Raw genomic sequence first — 19,474 nt, 5'->3', positions numbered from 1 at the left:
GCAGACAACTGAGCACTTAAGGCTAATTACCGATTGGACAATACTCTATAAGAATATGCTGGGAAAATGGCCCTTCCCACTATTCTGTGCTGGCTCGATAACTGGTGTATACAGAGAATTGAAGGAGGGACTAGGGGGTGGAATAAGACTAGCCAGAGTCACTTCTGGGTGGGAGATGAAGAGGAGAGGTCGTGGAGATCCTGTGTCCATCCAATTCACTTCTACCGCTAAAGACCAAGAATAACGACCAAGGACTTTTGTTTTTCCTGATTCCGGATGATTCTAAGGTATCCAGGGTGCTAACTTGGCCTTCCTAGTTGGTGTCCAACATGTGGACCAAGGACCTGATGGGAGAAAGGGATTACAATTGGGGAGAATAGAGTTGTATGCAGCTGGGACAACTGAGATACCCCCTGCAGAGGTGAAATCTGTTCCTCTCCAGCCTATGGATCCCTTGTCTCTGGGCACAGTAGGCTTGAGTATTTCACCTCCTGAGTGTCCTGAGTGGACAAAACAATGTCCATCCATACACTGAGGTGGGAAACTGGGGAATGTGTAGATAATATTCCAGTCACTAATACAGGTAGACAATGTATATGATAAATCACACAGGTGGCACTAATACAGGTGACAATGGTTGATAAATCACCCAGGAGAAGTAGTAGCATCAGGTTTACTGATACAGACTCCGAATAAACAATCTGGTAATAGTCGCCCAGATTCTGACTCCAAGCAACAAAATCCAGGAATATATTGTATAGCAGCTATGACAGCTGACCGACTTATGCTCACCAGCTATATAAATGGCTTACCATTACAAAGATTGGTAGACACAGGTGCAGCTTGTACGGTCATTAGAGGTGCCAACTGGCCCAGTCACTGGCCAAAGATTAAGGCAGACACCTACATGTCTGGTGGAGGGGGATCAATAGCAGTTGAAGTTAGTGCTACCCCTTTGAGATGGATATTTGAAGGCAAAACAGGCGTTTTTACTCTGTTTATAGTTGAAAAAATCCCCATCCATCTGTGGATTGATTAACTACAACAATTAGTTAAATGAGTACTTTGATTTTTTAGGCAGGGCTGCTGTTGAAGGCCTGCCAACACTTTCACCTGTTCCTATCCAATGGAAAACTGATACACCAGTGTGGATAGAACAGTGGCCCTTAGGTAGCGAGAAAATTCAGGCCTTATTAGATATAGTAGAGGAGCAGCTTGACCAAGGACACTTACAACCTTCTCTAAGTCCTTGGAATTCCCCTGTATTTGTTGTAAGAAAGAAATCTGGAAAATGGAGGATGTTGACTGATTGAAGAAAGGTAAATGAACAGATGGAAACTATAGGAACTCTTCAGCCTGGACTTCCATCTCCTACTCAATTGCCTAGAGAATGGCCTCTTTGGTTTATAGACATTAAGGACTGTGTCTATTCTATCTCTCTAGATAAGGAGAATATGAAAAGATTTGCCTTTTCAGTGCCCAGTGTTAATTTAGCTGAGCCTTGTAAAAATATGAATGGACAGTTTCGCCACAGGGAATGAAAAACAGCCCTACTATGTGTCAAATGTATGTTGCTGCTGCTCTTACTCCAGTAAGAAAAGCATTTCCAAAAGTTATGTTAATACATTATATGGATGCTATATTGGGATGTGCACCTGAGGAACAAATGTTAGAAGCATGTCTACAAAAGACCATGGAAACACTAAGGAACTACAAATTGCACATAGAAAAAATTCAGACATGCTCCTTTTCAATATTTAGGATATGAAGTACACCCTAAGGTGCTTACAGTACAAAAACTTTCCTTAAGAACAGAGAGGCTAAACAACTTAAATGACTTTCAGAAATTGATAGGAGATATCCAATGGATGTGTCCAGTGTTAGGCTTGACTACCTATCAATTATAACCATTCTATGACATTTTAAGGGAAGACAGTGCTTTAAACTCACCACATCAGCTTACAAAAGAAGCTCAAAAGGCTTTGAGAGAAGTTCAACTAGCTTTATCCAATGTGCTTGAAAGAGTCACTCAAAAACTCTTGGAAATATTAGTTTTTGCCACACAAGAGGTACCCACAGCAGTCCTTCATCAAGGAGACAGTGTGATAGAGTGGGTGAATCTCCTGGCATAACCAAAACAAAGCCTTACTCCTTACCCAGTATGTGTGGCTAGAATTTTATTAAAGGCCATTAAGCGAGCAGTACAATTATCTGGGATAAGACCTGCTGTGAAACCTTCCCAGAATGGCAAATTTTATTGGCCACGGCTCCAAATTTTACACACAGGTCTCCATTAAAGATAACCAGACTATTACATAATTAGCAATAGATTCTTGAAGAAAAAATTTCTAAAGTTCCTCCTAAAGGACCATCTTTACAGATGTATCCAAACATAATATTTGCGCTGTATACTCTTGTGACTTAACTATAGAGTAGTCAGAACGCCTTTTCATCCACTCAGTAGAATGAATTGTATGCAATCATTCTAGTTCTTATTTATTATCCAGGAGACATAAATATAATAACTGACTTGGCCTATTCAGTAGGTGTGGTACAAAGAATTGCCACAGCCCAAATAAAATTTGCAGCCTCTAATATATATCAGCTCTTTAAGAAACTTCAAGAGCAAGTGAGAAAGCATCCAGGTAAGATTTATATCTTGCATGTCCACTCTTATAGTGGACTTCCAGGTCCTATTTTCGATGGTAATTCAAAGGCAGATAGCCTTCTAACCATGTTGGCCAGTACTCCTTTATTTCAGGAAGCCCAAGAATCTCATTTTAAATATCATCAGGCTGCTCGAGCTTTATGTTTACAATTTGGAATAACAAGAGAGGAAGCTAGGAGCATAGTAAAAGCCTATACAGCTTTCCTTCCTTTCCATGCTCCTACACTGCCTCCAGGGAAGAACCCTCGTGGTTTGAGAGCCAATGAAATTTGGCAAATGGATGTGACCCATTATAAATTTTTTGGTCATCTACCTTTTATCCACATTGTGGTAGATACCTTTTCAGGATTCACTTTTGCAATTCCAGTAGCAAAAGAGACAGCCCGAGTGGTCACTGAATCCCTTATCCAAGCATTTGCAATTATGGGTGTGCCACAAGCAATAAAAACAATAATGGACCTGCATATACTTCTAAACATTTTGCACACTTTTGTGCACAGTATAAGATTTTAAAATCCACCACTGGCATACCTTTAATCCTCAAGGACAGGCAATAGTAGAGAGGAGAAACAGAGACATTAAGACGCTCCTCCGAAAACAAAAGAAAGGGGGAGCCACAGGGAACCCTAGAGAACTTCTAAATCTAGACCTTTATACTATTAACTTCTTGATTTTTGACAAAGATGCACTGGCTCTGGCAGACAGGTTTTATAACCCACCAGAAGGGCAGTGTCCAGTGCGAGCAGCTCCACTATCTTTAGATAATTGCCAGGTGATGTGGAGAGACCCAGAAAGTGGTGAATGGAAGAGACCAGATGGGTTAACTGCTTGGGGGAGAGGGTTTGCTTGTATCTCTACAGGTGGAGAAGGAATCAGATGAATGCCAATGAGCCGTATTCACCTTGTCCATTGGAGACGGAGCAGACCCTTGAAACAAAGGAGAAGACCCAAGAAACATCAGGTGGTTCCATTGTTGATTGTGCCCATCACTGAAAGAGCATGGCAGCTATGGCATTTGAATCATGGATATCAAAAATTGTTGGACTTGAAAACTCTCAGGAATCATTGGATTCTCTGAGACATGATAAGATTGTTGTAGGACTTGAAAACCCTCAGGAATCATTGGATTTTCTGAGAAATGATAAGACTGTTGCAGGACTTCAAAAACTTCCAGGGATCATTGGATTCCCTGAAACATGAAGCAATGGACCATGGATTGATTTTGGACTATCTCTTGGCTGCTGAAGAAGGCATATGTGTGACTGTTGTTTACATACCCTTCTTCTAGGGCTACTGGAAATCTTTTACAACACCATGTTGATTTATATTGTTTGTTATATCATTACTTGCATGTACAATTCATGTCTGTTACAACACATTGAGCCTGCACTGACTGTGGGGAGAGTCACCACTTATAATAGACTGTGCGTTATTGCTACATGCTTGTGTAATACCTCCCATGCTGATGGGTTTGTGCATACCTGTTTCTAATAAGACCCTTCAGCCCAGAAACCTGCTAGCAATCCCCACTTCCCTTTGATGCTTTTTATCTACCTTCCTGAGATGTCATGGAAGGCATGATCATCTCCTTTTTGGGATTCTCACCTCCCTGAGAAGTTGGGGGAGGGGGCGGGATCACCTCCTTTTAGATGTTTTCACCTCCTTTCCTGAGAAGTCAGGGATGGCGTGACCACCTGTGTTCTAAAACAAAAGAAAGCGGGAGATGTAAAGGGCTGAAACTCTTGAGTTAATGCAATGAGGTCGGACAACTGAGCACTTAAGCCTAATTACTGATTGGACAATACTCTATAAGCATATGCTTGGAAAATGGCCCTTCCCACTATTCTGTGCTGGCTCGATAATTGGTGTATACAGAGGATTATAGGAGGGACTAGATGGTGGAGTAAGACTAGCCAGAGTCACTTTGGCGAATGACGAAGAAGGAAGGTCGTGGAGATCCTGTGTCCATCCAATTCACTTCTACCCCTAAAGACCAAGAATAAAGATCAAGGACTTTTCCTTATCCTGACTCCGGCTGATTCTAAGGTATCCAGGGTGCTAACTCGATCTTCATAACTGTTTTCAGCCTTGTGTCAGAGCTGGAAGAAACCTTAGAATAGAGGGGGGGGGGGGCTTAATACTTTCTTGCATCATACACCGCTTTGGAAGTCTGGTGAGGTCAGTGTATCTCTTTTCAGAAAATTTTTTAATACATTAATGATGAAAATTCTCAATTTCAGTTTGAGGTGAGTAAAAAGTCTGGGGAGGTCAATGGATCTCTCCTCAGAATCTTTTTTTTAATTCATTAATGATGAAAATGCTCAATTTCAGTTTGAGGTAAGTAAAAATAAATGTGATTTTTTTTCCCGTGTTGAAGTTCATGAACCCCCTGAAATCTACCCACAAGGTCCAAATTAAGAAACCCAACCTTACATATAACATATACTGTCAAAGCTGATCTCAGAACTAGCAGCAGAAAGTAAGTTTAAGCTTAGTGTTGAGAACACTAAAGGCCCAGATTTGTCCCCAGGTGGAATGAGCTGCCCCCAGAGACGGAGCAGAAAATCCATGGTATTTGGGGAAAATTCCTCTGTGGTGCCCTCCAGCTCTAAAATTCTGTAATTCCGTGAATGTGGAGATTCAAGAGCTGGGAGGACCTTTAGCTAGCATTCCACTCCTGCTTTTGTAGGGAGGTAACCTGAGGTTTAGAGGAGGGGACACATTTTCCTAAGCTAACTAGAGCCAAAGAGGCACACAGCCAATTGGCGATTCTTCATTTGAAAACATTCCACAAGCTAGAATTATGGGGAATATAGGGCTCGATAAACCTGGTCTCTGTCCTTGGGGAGATAAACCCTGAACAAAGTGTGCTCAATAAGGCTTCCATCAGGGCCCAGAAAGTCAGTTGGAAAGCTCTAAGGGGGAGAGAGAAGTGGGTGATGGGAGGGCTTCTGCTACTAGGAAAGGCAGAAGCAAGGAGCGAAAGAGAAAGGGAGAGGGCTCAAGATTTACTTCTAGGAGAGTCCCCCAGGCTTAGGGAGATCTTAGGTGCAAACACAGAAACCAGAGGATCAGCAGGGGAGGAATCCTTCCCCAAAGGTGACTCCCAGCCAAGCCTCAAAGCCTGGAAAGGCCAGGGGGAGCTAAGAGCCAAAGGAGAGAGACTCAGGGGGCCTGGACTGAGGGGTTGGAGCACGGACTGGGACTAGGGTGGGCAGCCTTAGGAGGGAAGGGCTCCGAATCTTCCTGGCGACTTTGTCTATTCTGGCTGCCTGCCAAGCCCTTATCCTGTTCCCCAGTGGTGAAAGGATGGGTGACTCATGGGGAAGAAAGGGGGCAACCACACCCTGACTGGCACTGGTCAGCAAGTTGTCATCTTGCAGCCCTTCCCATGGGGTGGAGAGTGTGTGAATGAGTGTGTGCAGACTCAGCACCGCGCAGAGTGGCCAGGAGGGGAGCAGCCAGTCACTCTAGACTTCCAAGGGCTTGGGGGACCATTCCACGCGCCTGAAAGGGGGTAAGGCTGATTTGGTACAGTGGGGGAAGGGGAGGGAGGGGAAATAGGGTGTTGAAATCTCCCCGGACTTCTTCTTTCTCCCCTTTTATGCCCCGCCTTTTGCCCAAATCTTTCCTGTTGTCTCACTCATGGGACAGCTCTCATTTGCATTTGGATCCCCTTAGCCTCCAAACAACCCCAGGCCCAGCCCCAAAGTGGTACCTCAAATAGAGAACTCCCTATTCAGCTGAGGCAGCAACTCCTTAGTTCTTCCTCAAGGCAGTCTGTCTTGATTATCAAGTTTATCTTATCTGAAAGTGGAGAAATTAAACTCCCTGTAACTTCTTCCCTGGGATGGCCCGTCACAGTGCCCAACAGACATTTGTTCTGGATAAGTATCCCTGATTCCTTCAATATAATTTCCTAGGGCAACGTGAAAGGTTAGAGCTGGGAGAGGGCATGTCAAAACTGGGGGGCGGGGAGGCTTTAGAACAGGGAATATCAGAGTTTGGAAGGGTCAGAACAGGGAATGTCAAGGCTGAGAGGGGTCTTGGGAAAGGGGGTGTCAAATGTCAGGGCTGGGAGGGCCTTAGAACAGGGGATGTCAGAGCTTGGAGGGTTCAGAACAGGGAATGTCAGGGCTGAGAGGGACCTTGGGACAGGGGATGTCAAATGTCAGGGCTGGGAAGGTCTCAACAGGGAATGTCAGGGCTGGGAGGGCCTTAGAACAGGAGTTGTCAGAGCTGGAAGGAGCATTGGGAGAAGAGATACTGAATTATAAAATGAGGTATTGGCCTAGATGGTCTGTGAGGTTCCTGCCAGTTTTTATTCTATGATCCTATGATTCTCCTTCTATGTTCTTTGATCTTCTATCCTGTGTTTATTCATCTGGGGGTACCCCATATTGTCCTTTATTTTTTGCTGAGGCAATTGGGATTAAGTGACTTGCCCAGGGTCACACAACTAGGAAGTGTTAAGAGTCTGAGACCTATTTTGAACTTGGGTCTTCCTGACTTCAGGGCTGGTGCTCTATCCACTGCACCACCTAGCTGCCCCTACCCCATATTGTCTTTCCTAACATGTGGTACCCAGAACTAAACACAATACTTCAGGCAGACTTGGATGGTCTCAGTAAAACTAACAGCTCCCTCTCTTTGAATACTTTATCACTTTTTTTTCAGAATTCTGTTTTCTTTTCTTTCCAAGTTCCCATTTTCTCCCTCCCCCTCCATCCAACTCCCCCTTGAGAAATCAAGAAAAACAAAACCCATTATCAAAATGTATGATTGTACAAGACAAATTCATATGCTGGTCATGACCCCAAATCTATATTTGGAGTCTTCATACCTGTCTTCATTTTGAATCCATCACTTCTCCATCAGAGATGGGTAGGATGTTTCATCATGAGTTCTTTTGAATTGAAACTTAATTTCTTTTTTTAAATTGTTTTTTAAAATAATTTTTATTTTTTATTATAACTTTTTATTTACAAGATATATGCATGGGTAATTTTTCAGCATTGACAGTTGCAAATCCTTTTGTTCCAATTTTTCCCCTCCTTCTCCCCACCCTCTCCCCCAGATGGCAGGTTGACCAATACATGTTAAATATGTTAAAATATAAGTTAAATACAAAATAAGTATTCATGTCCAAACAGTTATTTTGCTGTACAAAAAAAGTACTTTGAAATAGTGTACAATCAGCCTGTGAAGGAAATCAAAATACAGGCGGGCAAAAATAGAGGGATTGGGAAATCTATGTAGTGGTTCATAGTCATCTCCCAGAGTTCTTTTCCTGGGTGTAGCTGGTTCAGTTCATTACTGCTCCATTGGAACTGATCTGGTTCATCTCATTGCTGAAGAGGGCCACGTCCATCAGAATTGATCATCATGTAGTATTGTTGTTGAGGTATATAATGATCTCCTGGTTCTGCTCATTTCACTCAGCATCAGTTCCTGTCAGTCTCTCCAGGCCTTTCTGAAATCATCCTGCTGGTCATTTCTTACCAAACAATAACATTCCTTAACATTCATATACCACAATTTATTCATCCACTCAGTTTCCAGTGAAACTTAATTTCAATTAAGGCAACACAAGATTATGTTCCCCTTTTTGCCTATGACACCACACTGCTTATTTTGATCAAGGTTATGGTTCCACTAAAACTCCCTGGTCTTTTTCACACAGGGGCTGTCTAGATACATCTCGGCTATCCTACCTTGGGAACTCAAGTACAGGCTTTTACAATCAGGGACAGAATCAGGGCTCTAGCCCGTCTTCTGTGCTCCTTAGATGCGACTTCCATGGTTACGTTCCATCTTGGTCTCACTGGCTCAGATCTTTTGGGAGCTTAGTTCTATGCCTGAATGATCAGAGAAGTCCCTTTCTCTTCACCACTATTAAATGAAGACCTTACACTTAATAGTCTGAGAGAACCCTCTTAGTGGTTCCAATCAGTGACTCTTGTTTTCTTTTACCCAATCTTTGAACTCTTCCTCCCTGCATCATAAATTCATTCATCTTCTAAGTCTTCATCCAAGGACTTCCTAGAGATGATTCAGAAAGAATTATCTGTCACCGATATAATTAGATTAGGTGACTTTTTAGGTTCATCTAAATCCTACGATTCTAGTAGATTCCTAATGTAGTTCCATGTCTTATTTGCTAGACTCTAAAGTAACCTCCATACGGTTTTGTCTCCTTTCTCAGGTTCCCTTGGGTGCTGTGCACATGACTGAAATGGAGAATACCTCAATAACCTATGACTATGAGGATTACAGCCTGGGTCCTCACGTGCCTGTAGACTGTGATCCAGGTGGTTCTTGTGCCTCTCTGAATCCGCTCTGGCTCTCTCCTTTGTTTCTCTATGCTGTAGTTTTTCTAGTGGGTGTGCCAGGAAATGTGATTGTGGCCTGGGTGACGGGGGCCACAGCACGGCGGTCGGCCCCCTCCATCTGGTTCTTGCACTTGGCCATAGCCGACCTGGTCTGCTGCCTGTCCCTGCCACTGCTGGCCGTACCCATCATCCGTCAAGGAGAATGGCCCTTCGGCTCAGCTGCCTGCCGCCTTCTGCCCTCAGCCATTCTATTCAACATGTATGCCAGCGTCTTGCTCTTGGCCGGGGCCAGCATTGGCCGATGTCTGGCTGTGCTTCGGCCCGGCAGGACCCAGGACCGCCTGTGGCCAGCGTGGGCAGGCAGCGGGGTTGCCTGGGCGCTGGCGCTACTGCTCACTTTCCCCTCGGTGTTGATCCGACGACTTCACCAGGAATACTTCCCAGAACGGTTGGAGTGCGTGGTGGATTATGGTGGGTCCCGTGGGGTTGAGGGAGCTATAGCTGGCGTCCGTTTCATTGGTGGTTTTCTTGGGCCGTTGGCAGTTGTGGCCGGCTGCCACGGAGTCCTGCTGATTCACCTGCGAGGGCAGCCCAAGCCCCAGACCTTGCGTCTGTTGACCTTGGTTGTGATTGGCTTCTTCCTCTGTTGGGCACCTTACCACGTGGTAGGGCTGGTGATAGCAGCTGCAGCTCCTCACTCAGAGCTCCTGGCCAGTGTTCTCCAGGTTGAGCCCCTGGTTATAGGTTTAGCGTTGGCCAACAGCTGTCTCAATCCCACCATATTCCTGATCTTAGGCCGGGCTCGGCTCCAGAAGTCCCTGTGGGCTGCCTGCCACCTGGCTCTGGGCGAGGACACGCAGGAGGATGGTACAAACGGGCCCAGAAGTAGCAAGTCTTCTAGCGAAGCATTCGTCTCAGAGATGGTTTAGGTGGAAGACGTTTGAATCTTAGCTTGACTGCTTGCTAAGTGAGTGACCTTGGCCAAATTCCCAACACCTCCCAGTTTTCCACCTACAAAATGAAGAGTCTGTGAAAAAGTTACCAAATTGCACATGGCGGCCAGGTCGGGGACAGAGGGCGAGGAGCCACGTGTACAACAATATAAATATTCCCCTACGTTAGTCATTTCTGTCATGGCCAAGAACTGGTGACAAACTAGGCATATTTCAGTGGGGGAACAACGGACCTGTCCTGCTGTAGAACCATGAGAGGACTTTACTGTTTCATAAGAAATGAGGAATATGACAGAGAAATATGGAGTCATATATGAACACGGTGAAGTGAGCAATCAGGAGAACTAATTCCTTAATGGCCAGAATGGTTGTTTGAGGGGAGATAACTCTAAAGGATTTCAGAATTCTGGGGGACCATGAAATGAACCTTCTGGGAGGGTTTGGGGAGAAGGCAGATAGTATCAGAAATGGGGAAAAAAGAATCCAAAATGCAGCCGATGCTATGTATAGCTGCGGGCTCACTCTTGTAACTGCAACTGGACTAGCAGGGCAGGTCCCCAGAGAGAGGCTACTGCTTATCCTTTCCTGATTCCTTGGTAGTCTCAAAGAACTGGAACTTCTAATAAAGGCTGCTCATGAGCCCCCATCGGGTGTTCCCCTGAATATCATATAATCCGTTGTTATCTCCTAACATCAATTAGCTTTTAGGAAGGGATATTTACCAAGAAGCAAGGACCAAAGTACAACCATCCTTTTCCCTTCCCTCAATCTCAAAAGTCTTGTTTGCAGCTACATGGAGTAAGGAATAGAGTGCTGGAAGTCTTGAGTTCAAATTCCGCCTCAGATATTTACTAGCTGAATGATCCTGGGCAAGTTGCTTAACTTTTGTTTACCTCAGTTTTCTCAAGTGTAAAATGAGGATAACAAAAGTACTTACCTCCAGGGTTGTAGTGAGAATAAAATGAAGTGATATTTATAAAACCAAAGTCTCTAGCATATAGTGGGTGTTGTATATATATATATATATATATATATATATATATATGTATATATATATGTATACATATATAATATTTGTAAATTTTAATTCATTTTACATTTAAATAAAAAACAAGAAAAGAAAAAAAAATTCCAGGTATATGCCGAATCACTATAAAACAATGTTTCCATTTTAAAGAAACCTATATAATAAATACTATACATTGTTTTCAAAGCTACCCAGCTTTACTTTGTTTACTTTTAGGTTTTCTTTTATTCTCTACTATGAAATAAACTTCATTTTCTCGTTTCTTTTCCCACCTCTAAAGAAGGCTACAATTAAATGTATATACAGATATATAGATAAACACATTTATACAAAATATCTCACATACATACTCATACACATGCTCTTCATATTTCCATTTGTTATCTCTTTCTCTGGAGGTATTTATCATCTTTCTTCATAGGTCCAGATTTTTCTATGTTGTTTTTTTTTTTTTAAATCAGCCAACTTACCATTTCCTTTACCCAGCAGTATTCCAATACAATCACATCCTTTCTGAGAAACTGGCTATAAAATTTCCCTCCCAATTTTCTGCATTCCTTCCCCTCTTGGCTACATTGGTTTTATTTATGCGAGACATTTGAAATTTAAATTAATCAAAATTACTCATTTTATACTGCAACAATGCTCTTCCCTTATAATATAGTTTAAGGTCTGATACTGTTGATTCTCCTTCCCTGGTTTCTTTGAAATTCCTGACCTTTTGTTCTTCCAAATGAATTTTGTTATTATTTTTCTAATTCAGTAACATACATTTTTAATAGTTAAATTTTTAATAATAAAATAAAATTAAACATAATAATTAATTTTAATAATTAAATAATAACTAATAAATTAAATAGCATTGAACAAACAGATCAGTGAGGTAAAATTGTCATTTATTATATTGGCTTTATCTACTCACGAATAATAACTATTGCTCCAATTATTTAAATGACTTTATATGTATAAGAAGTATTTTATGTTTACGTTTGTATAGTTCCCATGTCTGTTATGGCAGGTATGCCCTTAGGTATTTTATATTGTCTATTTATTTTAAATGGTCTAAAACTATATTGAATAATATTGGCGGCGTATACTGTAGTTTTCCTATTTTTCTCTTTTGATTATATTTATCTTAGCTTCCACTGCTTTTTTTACATAATAAAGTCTATTCAAGCCTTTTATCCGGTCTTTGTGTGTCTCTCTCATTTTTATTATATTTCCTGATAACAAAATATTGTTGAATTCAAAATTTTAATCTGTTGTTTCCATTTTATGTGTAAATCCCACTCACATTCTAAGCTATAATTACTTGCTGTGTATTTTCCTCCTATTTTCCCTTACTACCTTTTTCATTCTTTTTACCCTATTCCTCCTCTAACTTGCTTTTACCAGTGACCTTGACTTCCTATTCCTTAAGCTACCCACCCCTGTAAGAGTCCCTCCCATCCTCTCTCCCAGCCCTATTACCTTGTCATCTTATTTCTTTCACACACACACACACACACACGCATGCACACACACACACACGTTCCTTCTTTAAACCATTCCTGCTGAGAGTAAGGTTCCAGCAGTACCCACCCTCTCTCCCCCACTTGCTTCTTCTGTATCAGTTCTTCCTTTCATGAGTAATTTGAATGAAATAATGACTTCTTTTTAATTTCTCTCTATACAGCTTTATTTATTTATTTATTAGAGTCATTCGGTTACTCCCTAAACCACAACTAGGGCTCCCAAATATGCTGTCCCACAAATGGCCTTGCTCCCTGTAAGTAGCTGCAAACTACTGCTGTCTTTTCCTTCGTGGAACTGAGCCTGCTCTCCAGCCACAGCCAGTAGGGTCCCAGCGTCTCTGCTCCTGCACTCCCCCCAGCCATAGCCTGGGACCTCTACCTCAGCTGTTCAGCTCTTCTCTTCTTGGTGTCCCTCCCCAGTGGGAGACCCTTCAGTCTTCTTCTGCTCCCACATTGTTGGTGAGGGGAAAGTTGGAGGCTGAGGCTGCCTCTGGGGGCTTGTTTGCAGATTCCTCAGTCAGTCAAACCTCCCCCCTTTGGAGACTGAATGTCAATCAAACATTCTATGTTCACTTTTTAAAAATATCTTTTTTCTCTCTTGTGGTTTTCCCCTTTGGTTCTGATTTTTCTTTCCCAACATGATTCATAAAGAAATGTGCATTAGGGGCAATGAAGTGGCCCAGTGGCTAGAGCACCAGCCCTGAAGTCAGGAGGTCCTGAGTTCAAATTTTGCCTTAATACTTCCTAGCTGTGTGAGGGGCAAGTCACTTAACCCCAGTTGCCTCAGGGAAAAAAAAAAAAGAAATGTGCATTAAAAAAATTAATATACATGGATGACAAAAAGAAAGAAAGAAAGAAAGAAAGAAAGAAAGAAAGAAAGAAAGAAAGAAAGAAAGAAAGAAAGAAAGAAAGAAAGAAAGAAAGAAAGAAAAAGAAAACAATAAAAAAGGGGGGGGAAGGGGGAACACCCTCTACCCTTGGTGTCTGGTCTTTCCTGATGTGTGGGATGGGTGCTATGTCCCCTGACCCAAAGTGACTGCTCAGAGGCATCTTCAGATACAAGGAGGAAGCATTTATTTGGTCCTTGCAAGGGGAGGCCCCAGCACGCCTGGCAGACCCAGAGCATCTCAGCTCCCATCTCCCATCATTGTACCCAGTCTAGTGAGTTGAAAATAGTGAATTTGGTTAAATAGCAAAAGACCCAAGTCTTTTCATTGGATGGGCCAAAAAGGAAGCAACCTTTATTGGCCAATGGTCAGCAATATTATCTACTTCCTGGGAGTCATGTCACTTCCTGGAGTTTAGACCTAGAGCCTGGCCTTTCCTACCCTCTACCCTACAGACCCCTGAGAATTACAGTATAGGCCTACAGGCCTAGGGTCTGGCCCCCTCCATCTCATAGACTTTTTGAGAAAACTTCACCCAGTCCCAGTCAGTTCCTCCTCTTTATTTCATACTTTTGAAGCTTTCTCACCCCAATCTTGATATATTTCTTCTACTAGGACATCCTTGTTATCTAGGCCTTCAGGCTGCTCCCTTCTTTTCAGTATTAATTGCTAACCCGCCCTCTCCCCTTGAGAACCCATAACCTACCATCAGTGGAAGCTTTTAGGAAACACTTTAGCTAAGAAATCTTGAACTATTTTAGTGATTTAGTGCATAAGCAAGCGGGTGCCAGGATAAAGCTGCTTAAAGCAATGAGCAGAAATCAGAGACCCCGCTTCCACCAGCTCCCACCGTCTGTCTTGGACACCCAGCCATCACAGAGCAGATTGTTGTCGGCAGCCAATGTTCCCTGTGGAGGCCCAGTGGCTCAGGCCTCAAGCAGTCCAGACCCAGACTCATTTGGGACAAAGAAACTGGAGCTGCTTCAGGTTGACAAGGGCAAAGAGCCGGCCCTGCCCAGTGGGGTCCAGACTGAGGAGAGGAGACAAGTGATTTGTGGGTGGCAGCGTCCGGTGCCAAATGTCAGAATCAGGTCTCAGGTGACTTCAGGTTGACCAAATGATTAGAATTTCCGGCTTGGAGTCTGGAAGAAGCAACTCTTACAAGTAGATTAGAAACACAAGGACTAAATATGAGCAAAAGTAAAAGAATAAACAAAAATGGAGTTCGTACGGAGGTTACTGGGGACAGTAACTAGAAACCCCACCCAGAGGAAGGGTGGGTGGGAGATGAGGCTATCATGAATACCTCTGATCCAAACAGCTTTTCCTAGGAAAGAATGTTTTCCCCAAACCCCTGCTTTTGTTTCCTCAAAGGAGTATGGGCAATGGGTGGAACATGGTGACCATCAGTGAGTGTGATCTCTACCGGCAAAAACCCTAGAGTCTTACAAGGGAAGGCTTTTACCAGTTAGGACAGGTGTTAACAAAACCTAAAGCAGTTTGAAGGCCCTGCGAGGGCACATGTGCAGGCCCTTTTAACAGTCCTTTCAGAATTTACTTGCCTGAGAGCTATATGGGGGAATGCAGGAGTTGGGGAATTAAAGGTGCCATGGTCAGGGGCAAATGGGCAGCTGATCTGTAAGCCTGCTTACCTTCACCTGAAGTGAATTCCCCTTCCTTTAGGAAACAATAGAGCCCTCTCTAGGTCCATGGACAGCTGGCAATAATTGTTTTCCCTACATATTTAATGGGGAATTGTTTGGCTGTCAAAAATCCCCTTTCTTTCCATATAGCCCCATGATTAGGCAAAACAAGAAAAACTATTTGAAGTCAGTTTAGATATTCATTCTCATTTCTTTCTCCAATTCTAAAGTTCTGAAGCACTTATTTTTTGGGGGGAGGGGCAAAATCTTCAAAGATTGGCCCAAGATAGGCTTAGGAGCTTCCTCAATTAGAAGGACTGTGGCAGCTAGTTCTAAGGCAGGAAAATCGCCCCCAAAACACCAAGTTTCTTTGAGAAGAAAGCAAGAGATGCTGTAAAGTTACCCATGCATATAACCTGTAAATAAAAGGCTATTAAAAAAAAAAAAAGAGAGAGAGAGAGAGAGAGAAGAAAGCAAGAGGTCTAGGATAGGGTTCCAGAGACCTCTAGGACCTAGCTCTGCCTTCCATCAATGTAGGTAGGGCAGGGTCCTAAAAACCTTGGCCTGATCAGGGCATGCTAAGATTATCTGCTTTCCCTCCCAAGGAACAAAAGGAAGGTGCCCAAATACTTAGGCAAAGTAGGCCTTGAGACAAAGAAGCTCTCCCTCCAGGAAGCAAGAGAGTTAAATGTTTTATAGTTTCAGTCCCAGAAGCCTTCAAGGCTGGACCGAAAACTTATACCTCATATCTTCCGCTGACCACTTGCTTTGGTTACAGAAATTTGCTATAAGAGAAAAAAGCAAGGACATGATTATAATATAATCAGTCAACACTGATTCTTCAGGGCCTTATTCTGAGAGCATGTACACAACAGGACAAAGCATCCTCAGCTCTGACAACCAATCATGCAGTTTCCACCTCATAGCCAGACTGGGAAATAATCAGGTGGGAAACAAAGACGTGGAAACTGAGTCAGAAGGGATCCCACCTTAAGCAGAGACTAAAGTTGTCCTCTCACCTCTCGCTCAGATAAAACATCCACCTGTGAAGCATCCCTCTGAGTAACTTACAGCATAATATGGTGGATCACTGACTTGATGATCTGTCAGGCAATCATATCCAAATTTGAAACTCAAAAAAATATTAGTTACAGCCCCAAGAGATTTCATCTCAATAGGAAATTTCACCAATCAGAGGCTTCAGATTTATATTAAAAAAAAATCTTACAAATCATTGTGCATAACCTATCATATGTGCCAGCAAAATAATCAAAACTAGTGCAGGGATATCAGGTTAAAATTCTGCTCTAGGTACTTAAAGAAAGCTATCGATCATATTTGTTATCATATTCATTAAACAAGGGCACCATTATGCACTTAAATAAATATTCAATAACTTGCTGGAGACAGATGAAGACTTTGGTAGAAATAAACATTTTCAGAGAACTTGCAGATCTAACAAACCTCTTCAAAGTTTCTTGCATTACTAAGCAGTGGGATCTATGATACTGCAGCAAAAAAGACCTTGCCTTAAAGCAGCCCTAGACTTGAAAAATAAAAACATACATTTAGTTATTAGCACCATGTAAATGTAAGCTATTCATTTAATAATAAAAACAATTAATGTTAAAGTAATTTCAGTTAAATGAGGGGGAGGGGAGAAGAGGGAGTTCTAGTGAGGGCCATTTGTTCTCACTTCTAAGAAGCACCCACATCCAGTAAGAGGGAGGGAGGGTGAGTTAAATCTTCCCCTTTTCAAGCCCACAGATCTTTCCCATTCACATACAAGTTTAGCTTCTGACACATCCAACTTTCAGAAGATCCGTATTTTGGCCAAATTGTTCCTCCTCCAATGTCTCCTAATGGCCTAGGATTCCGTTTGTTCATCTTTTGTAACTTTCTGCTTATGTCTGGCCATGCCTTTGTTACAAAATGCACCCTCAAAGTAGACTCATCCAGCTCTGAGGGATCCAGACCTGAGCATTTTCTCCTACTTTCTTTCAGTCTTTCTAAGAACTCAGAAGGGGATTCCTCCTTCCCTTGCATTTTGTCAAATTCCCTCTTTAGGTTCTATGGTTTGGGCACTGCACTCTTAATTCCTGTAATTATTAAATCCCTTAGATCTTGGATATAACCCTGATGAACCTCATTGTTATGATCTCATCAGGGTCCTGATTGGGGCATTTCTGATCAGCTGGTACTACCCCTGTTGCAGGAGGATGCTTCCTCTTCCATCTACCATGGCGACCCTTCTCACTAGAGTTCTCTCTTCTGGAGAGAGTAGAATATTTAATATAGATATTAACTCAACCCAGTATATATGTTAGGGCTCAGAAACTGATCTCATTGTTCTGATGGACCCATTCTGATTTACCCCTGGATTATGCTCGCTCAAGTTACCTGACTGGCCACTTGCCATCCGGCTTCAGAGACTTGTGCTCCCTTTGTATTTGGATCCCTTTCTTCAGGTCCATACTTCACAGAGAAGGAGGCTGAGGGTCTGATCTCAAGGACAGTCAGAGAGAACCCTCTCTCTGGAGTCAGGAGGACTGGGGCTTCAAATCCTACCACAGACACCTGGTGCCTGCCCTGCATCAGAACCGCAGCCCTCTCTCTGGGAAGTCACAGATCCTGGACAAGCCCCCATAAACTGTGTGGGATGGGTGCTAGGCCCCCTGATTAATCAGAGGTATCTTCAGATATAAAAAGGAAGTATTTATTTGGTCCTTGCAAGAAGAGTCTCAAGCACAGCTGAGCAGACCCAGAGCCTCTCAGCTCCCATCTCCCAGCATTGTTCCCAGCCTCTTGAGCTGGAAATAGTGAATCTGGTTAAATAGCAAAAGACCCAAGGCTTTTCAATGGATGGGCCAAAAAGGAAGTAAGCATTATTGACCAATGCTCAGCAATGTATCTGATTCCTGAGTCATGTAACTTCCTGGAGTTTAGATCTAGGGTCTGACCCTACAGAACACTGGGAATAGGTCTGACCTAATCCATCTCATAGACTTTTTGACAAATCTTCACCTGGTTCCATTCACTGAGGAGGACAATTGCTTTATCCCAAAGTCTGTTTATTTCTGCTGCTCTAGGCTCTCTCTGAGGAGATGCTCTATTTTTGTGGAGCAAATTTAGAAAGTTGAAAGTTTTTTTTTAACTTAGTCTGCCACTTTCCCAGAATCCCACTAGTAGGCACTAAATAAATGATCATTTTCTCCTTTTCTCTTTATTCTTTGATGTATGAGAAAGGACGCCTACCTTGGACACAACTGGAAGCAAGCCCACCATGCCTCCTTGTGAGTTTGTAATAGGCAGGAAATATTGTGCCTGCTCTAAGGACTGAACCCTCTTTAGTCAGTCCTCTTATTATTTTATTCATTGAATTTAAGTTAAATGTAAATGGTTACTAAACAAGTTTTATATCTGATGTTCAGTATTAAGTTCTCAATAAAATATCTAATTTTAAAATATTAAATCAAGGAGCTTGATGTAGTGATCCCTTATGTCACCAGTGTCTAGTCAGAATCCAAAACCTAAAATCCTTCAATTCTGATTAGGGCTAGACTCTCTGTTTCCTGGGAATCTAAGGAGGGAGAGAATTCCAAGGTTGGAGGAGAGCCAGTGAAAATACTAGAAGTTTGAAGATGAAGTGTTGAATCAGAGGAAGGGAAGTGAAAGAGTATAAGGTGTAAGAAGCCTGGAAAGAAGGGGACTATCTTGAAATTTCCCCGATATGGGACACTCTCAGATAAGGAGGTTCCTTCTACCAATATATGTTGCAATTTACAGTCTTAGAGAATTGCCTAAACTCAAGAGATACTTAATTCAATCAATAAGCATTATTAGATACCCACTTAATCACATTAACTAATTGACTAGTTAAAGATCTAGGTACTGTGGTTAGCACTGTAAAAAGGAAAACAAACCACATACAGTTTCTGTCCCCAATGACCTTATTTTCATTTTAATATCTCTTAATGGAGAGCCTTTGGCCTTCCAAAAAGTTGCTGCTAATAAAAGTTTGTTGAATGACTAACTGAATGTCTCCTGTCCCAAGTTTCCTGAGAGCTAGGCCTTTCTGTCATGGAGATGAGGACCCCATCGGTTTTCTTCTGCCCACACAGATGGATAAACAGTCAAAAATCTGTCAAAAAGCATTAAAGGCCTTTTATATGCCAGATGGCAGCTGGGTGGCGCTGCAGTGGATCAAGCACTGGGCCTGGAGCCAGGAAAAGGGAAAGACCTGAGTTCAAATCCAGACTCAGACACTTCCTAGCTGTGTGACTGTGCAAATCACTTCATGCTTCAGGCCCTTAATTATAGAATGAGCTGGAGAAGGAAATAGCAAATCTCAACAGAATCTCTTCTAAGAAAACCTCAAACGGGATTATGAAGAGTTAGATAAAACTGAACAAACAGGCCTTTTATGCCCCCTGGTGTTCCCTCTAAATTA

At 42.5% G+C, this 19,474-nt stretch overlaps 1 protein-coding gene across 2 annotated transcripts; it reads left to right on the top strand.

The window, feature by feature from the left end:
- The first annotated feature begins 5,571 nt into the window (after positions 1-5,571).
- C5AR2 (complement component 5a receptor 2) lies at positions 5,572-10,982 on the top strand. 2 transcript variants are annotated; one of them, XM_031963888.1, is made up of 2 exons: positions 5,572-6,185; positions 8,874-10,982. In XM_031963888.1, the coding sequence occupies exon 2, from the start codon at positions 8,895-8,897 to the stop codon at positions 9,927-9,929; it is 1,035 nt and encodes a 344-aa protein (XP_031819748.1). In that variant the 5' UTR covers positions 5,572-6,185; positions 8,874-8,894; the 3' UTR covers positions 9,930-10,982. The 2 variants fall into 2 exon arrangements, with proteins under 2 accessions (XP_031819748.1, XP_031819749.1); XM_031963889.1 differs by lacking the exon at positions 5,572-6,185 and adding an exon at positions 6,405-6,604.
- Positions 10,983-19,474: the final 8,492 nt, after the last annotated feature.

The sequence above is a fragment of the Sarcophilus harrisii genome, chromosome 3 (genome assembly GCF_902635505.1).
Source record: "Sarcophilus harrisii chromosome 3, mSarHar1.11, whole genome shotgun sequence".
In the NCBI taxonomy this organism is placed as follows: domain Eukaryota; kingdom Metazoa; phylum Chordata; class Mammalia; order Dasyuromorphia; family Dasyuridae; genus Sarcophilus; species Sarcophilus harrisii.
The sequence above is the reverse complement of the archived record's forward strand: the minus strand, read 5'-3'. Positions and strand labels throughout refer to the sequence as shown.

Excerpts from the sequence above, each read along its gene's own strand:
- C5AR2 (XM_031963888.1), top strand. The coding sequence starts at position 8,895 with ATGACTGAAATGGAGAATACCTCAATAACCTATGACTATGAGGATTAC.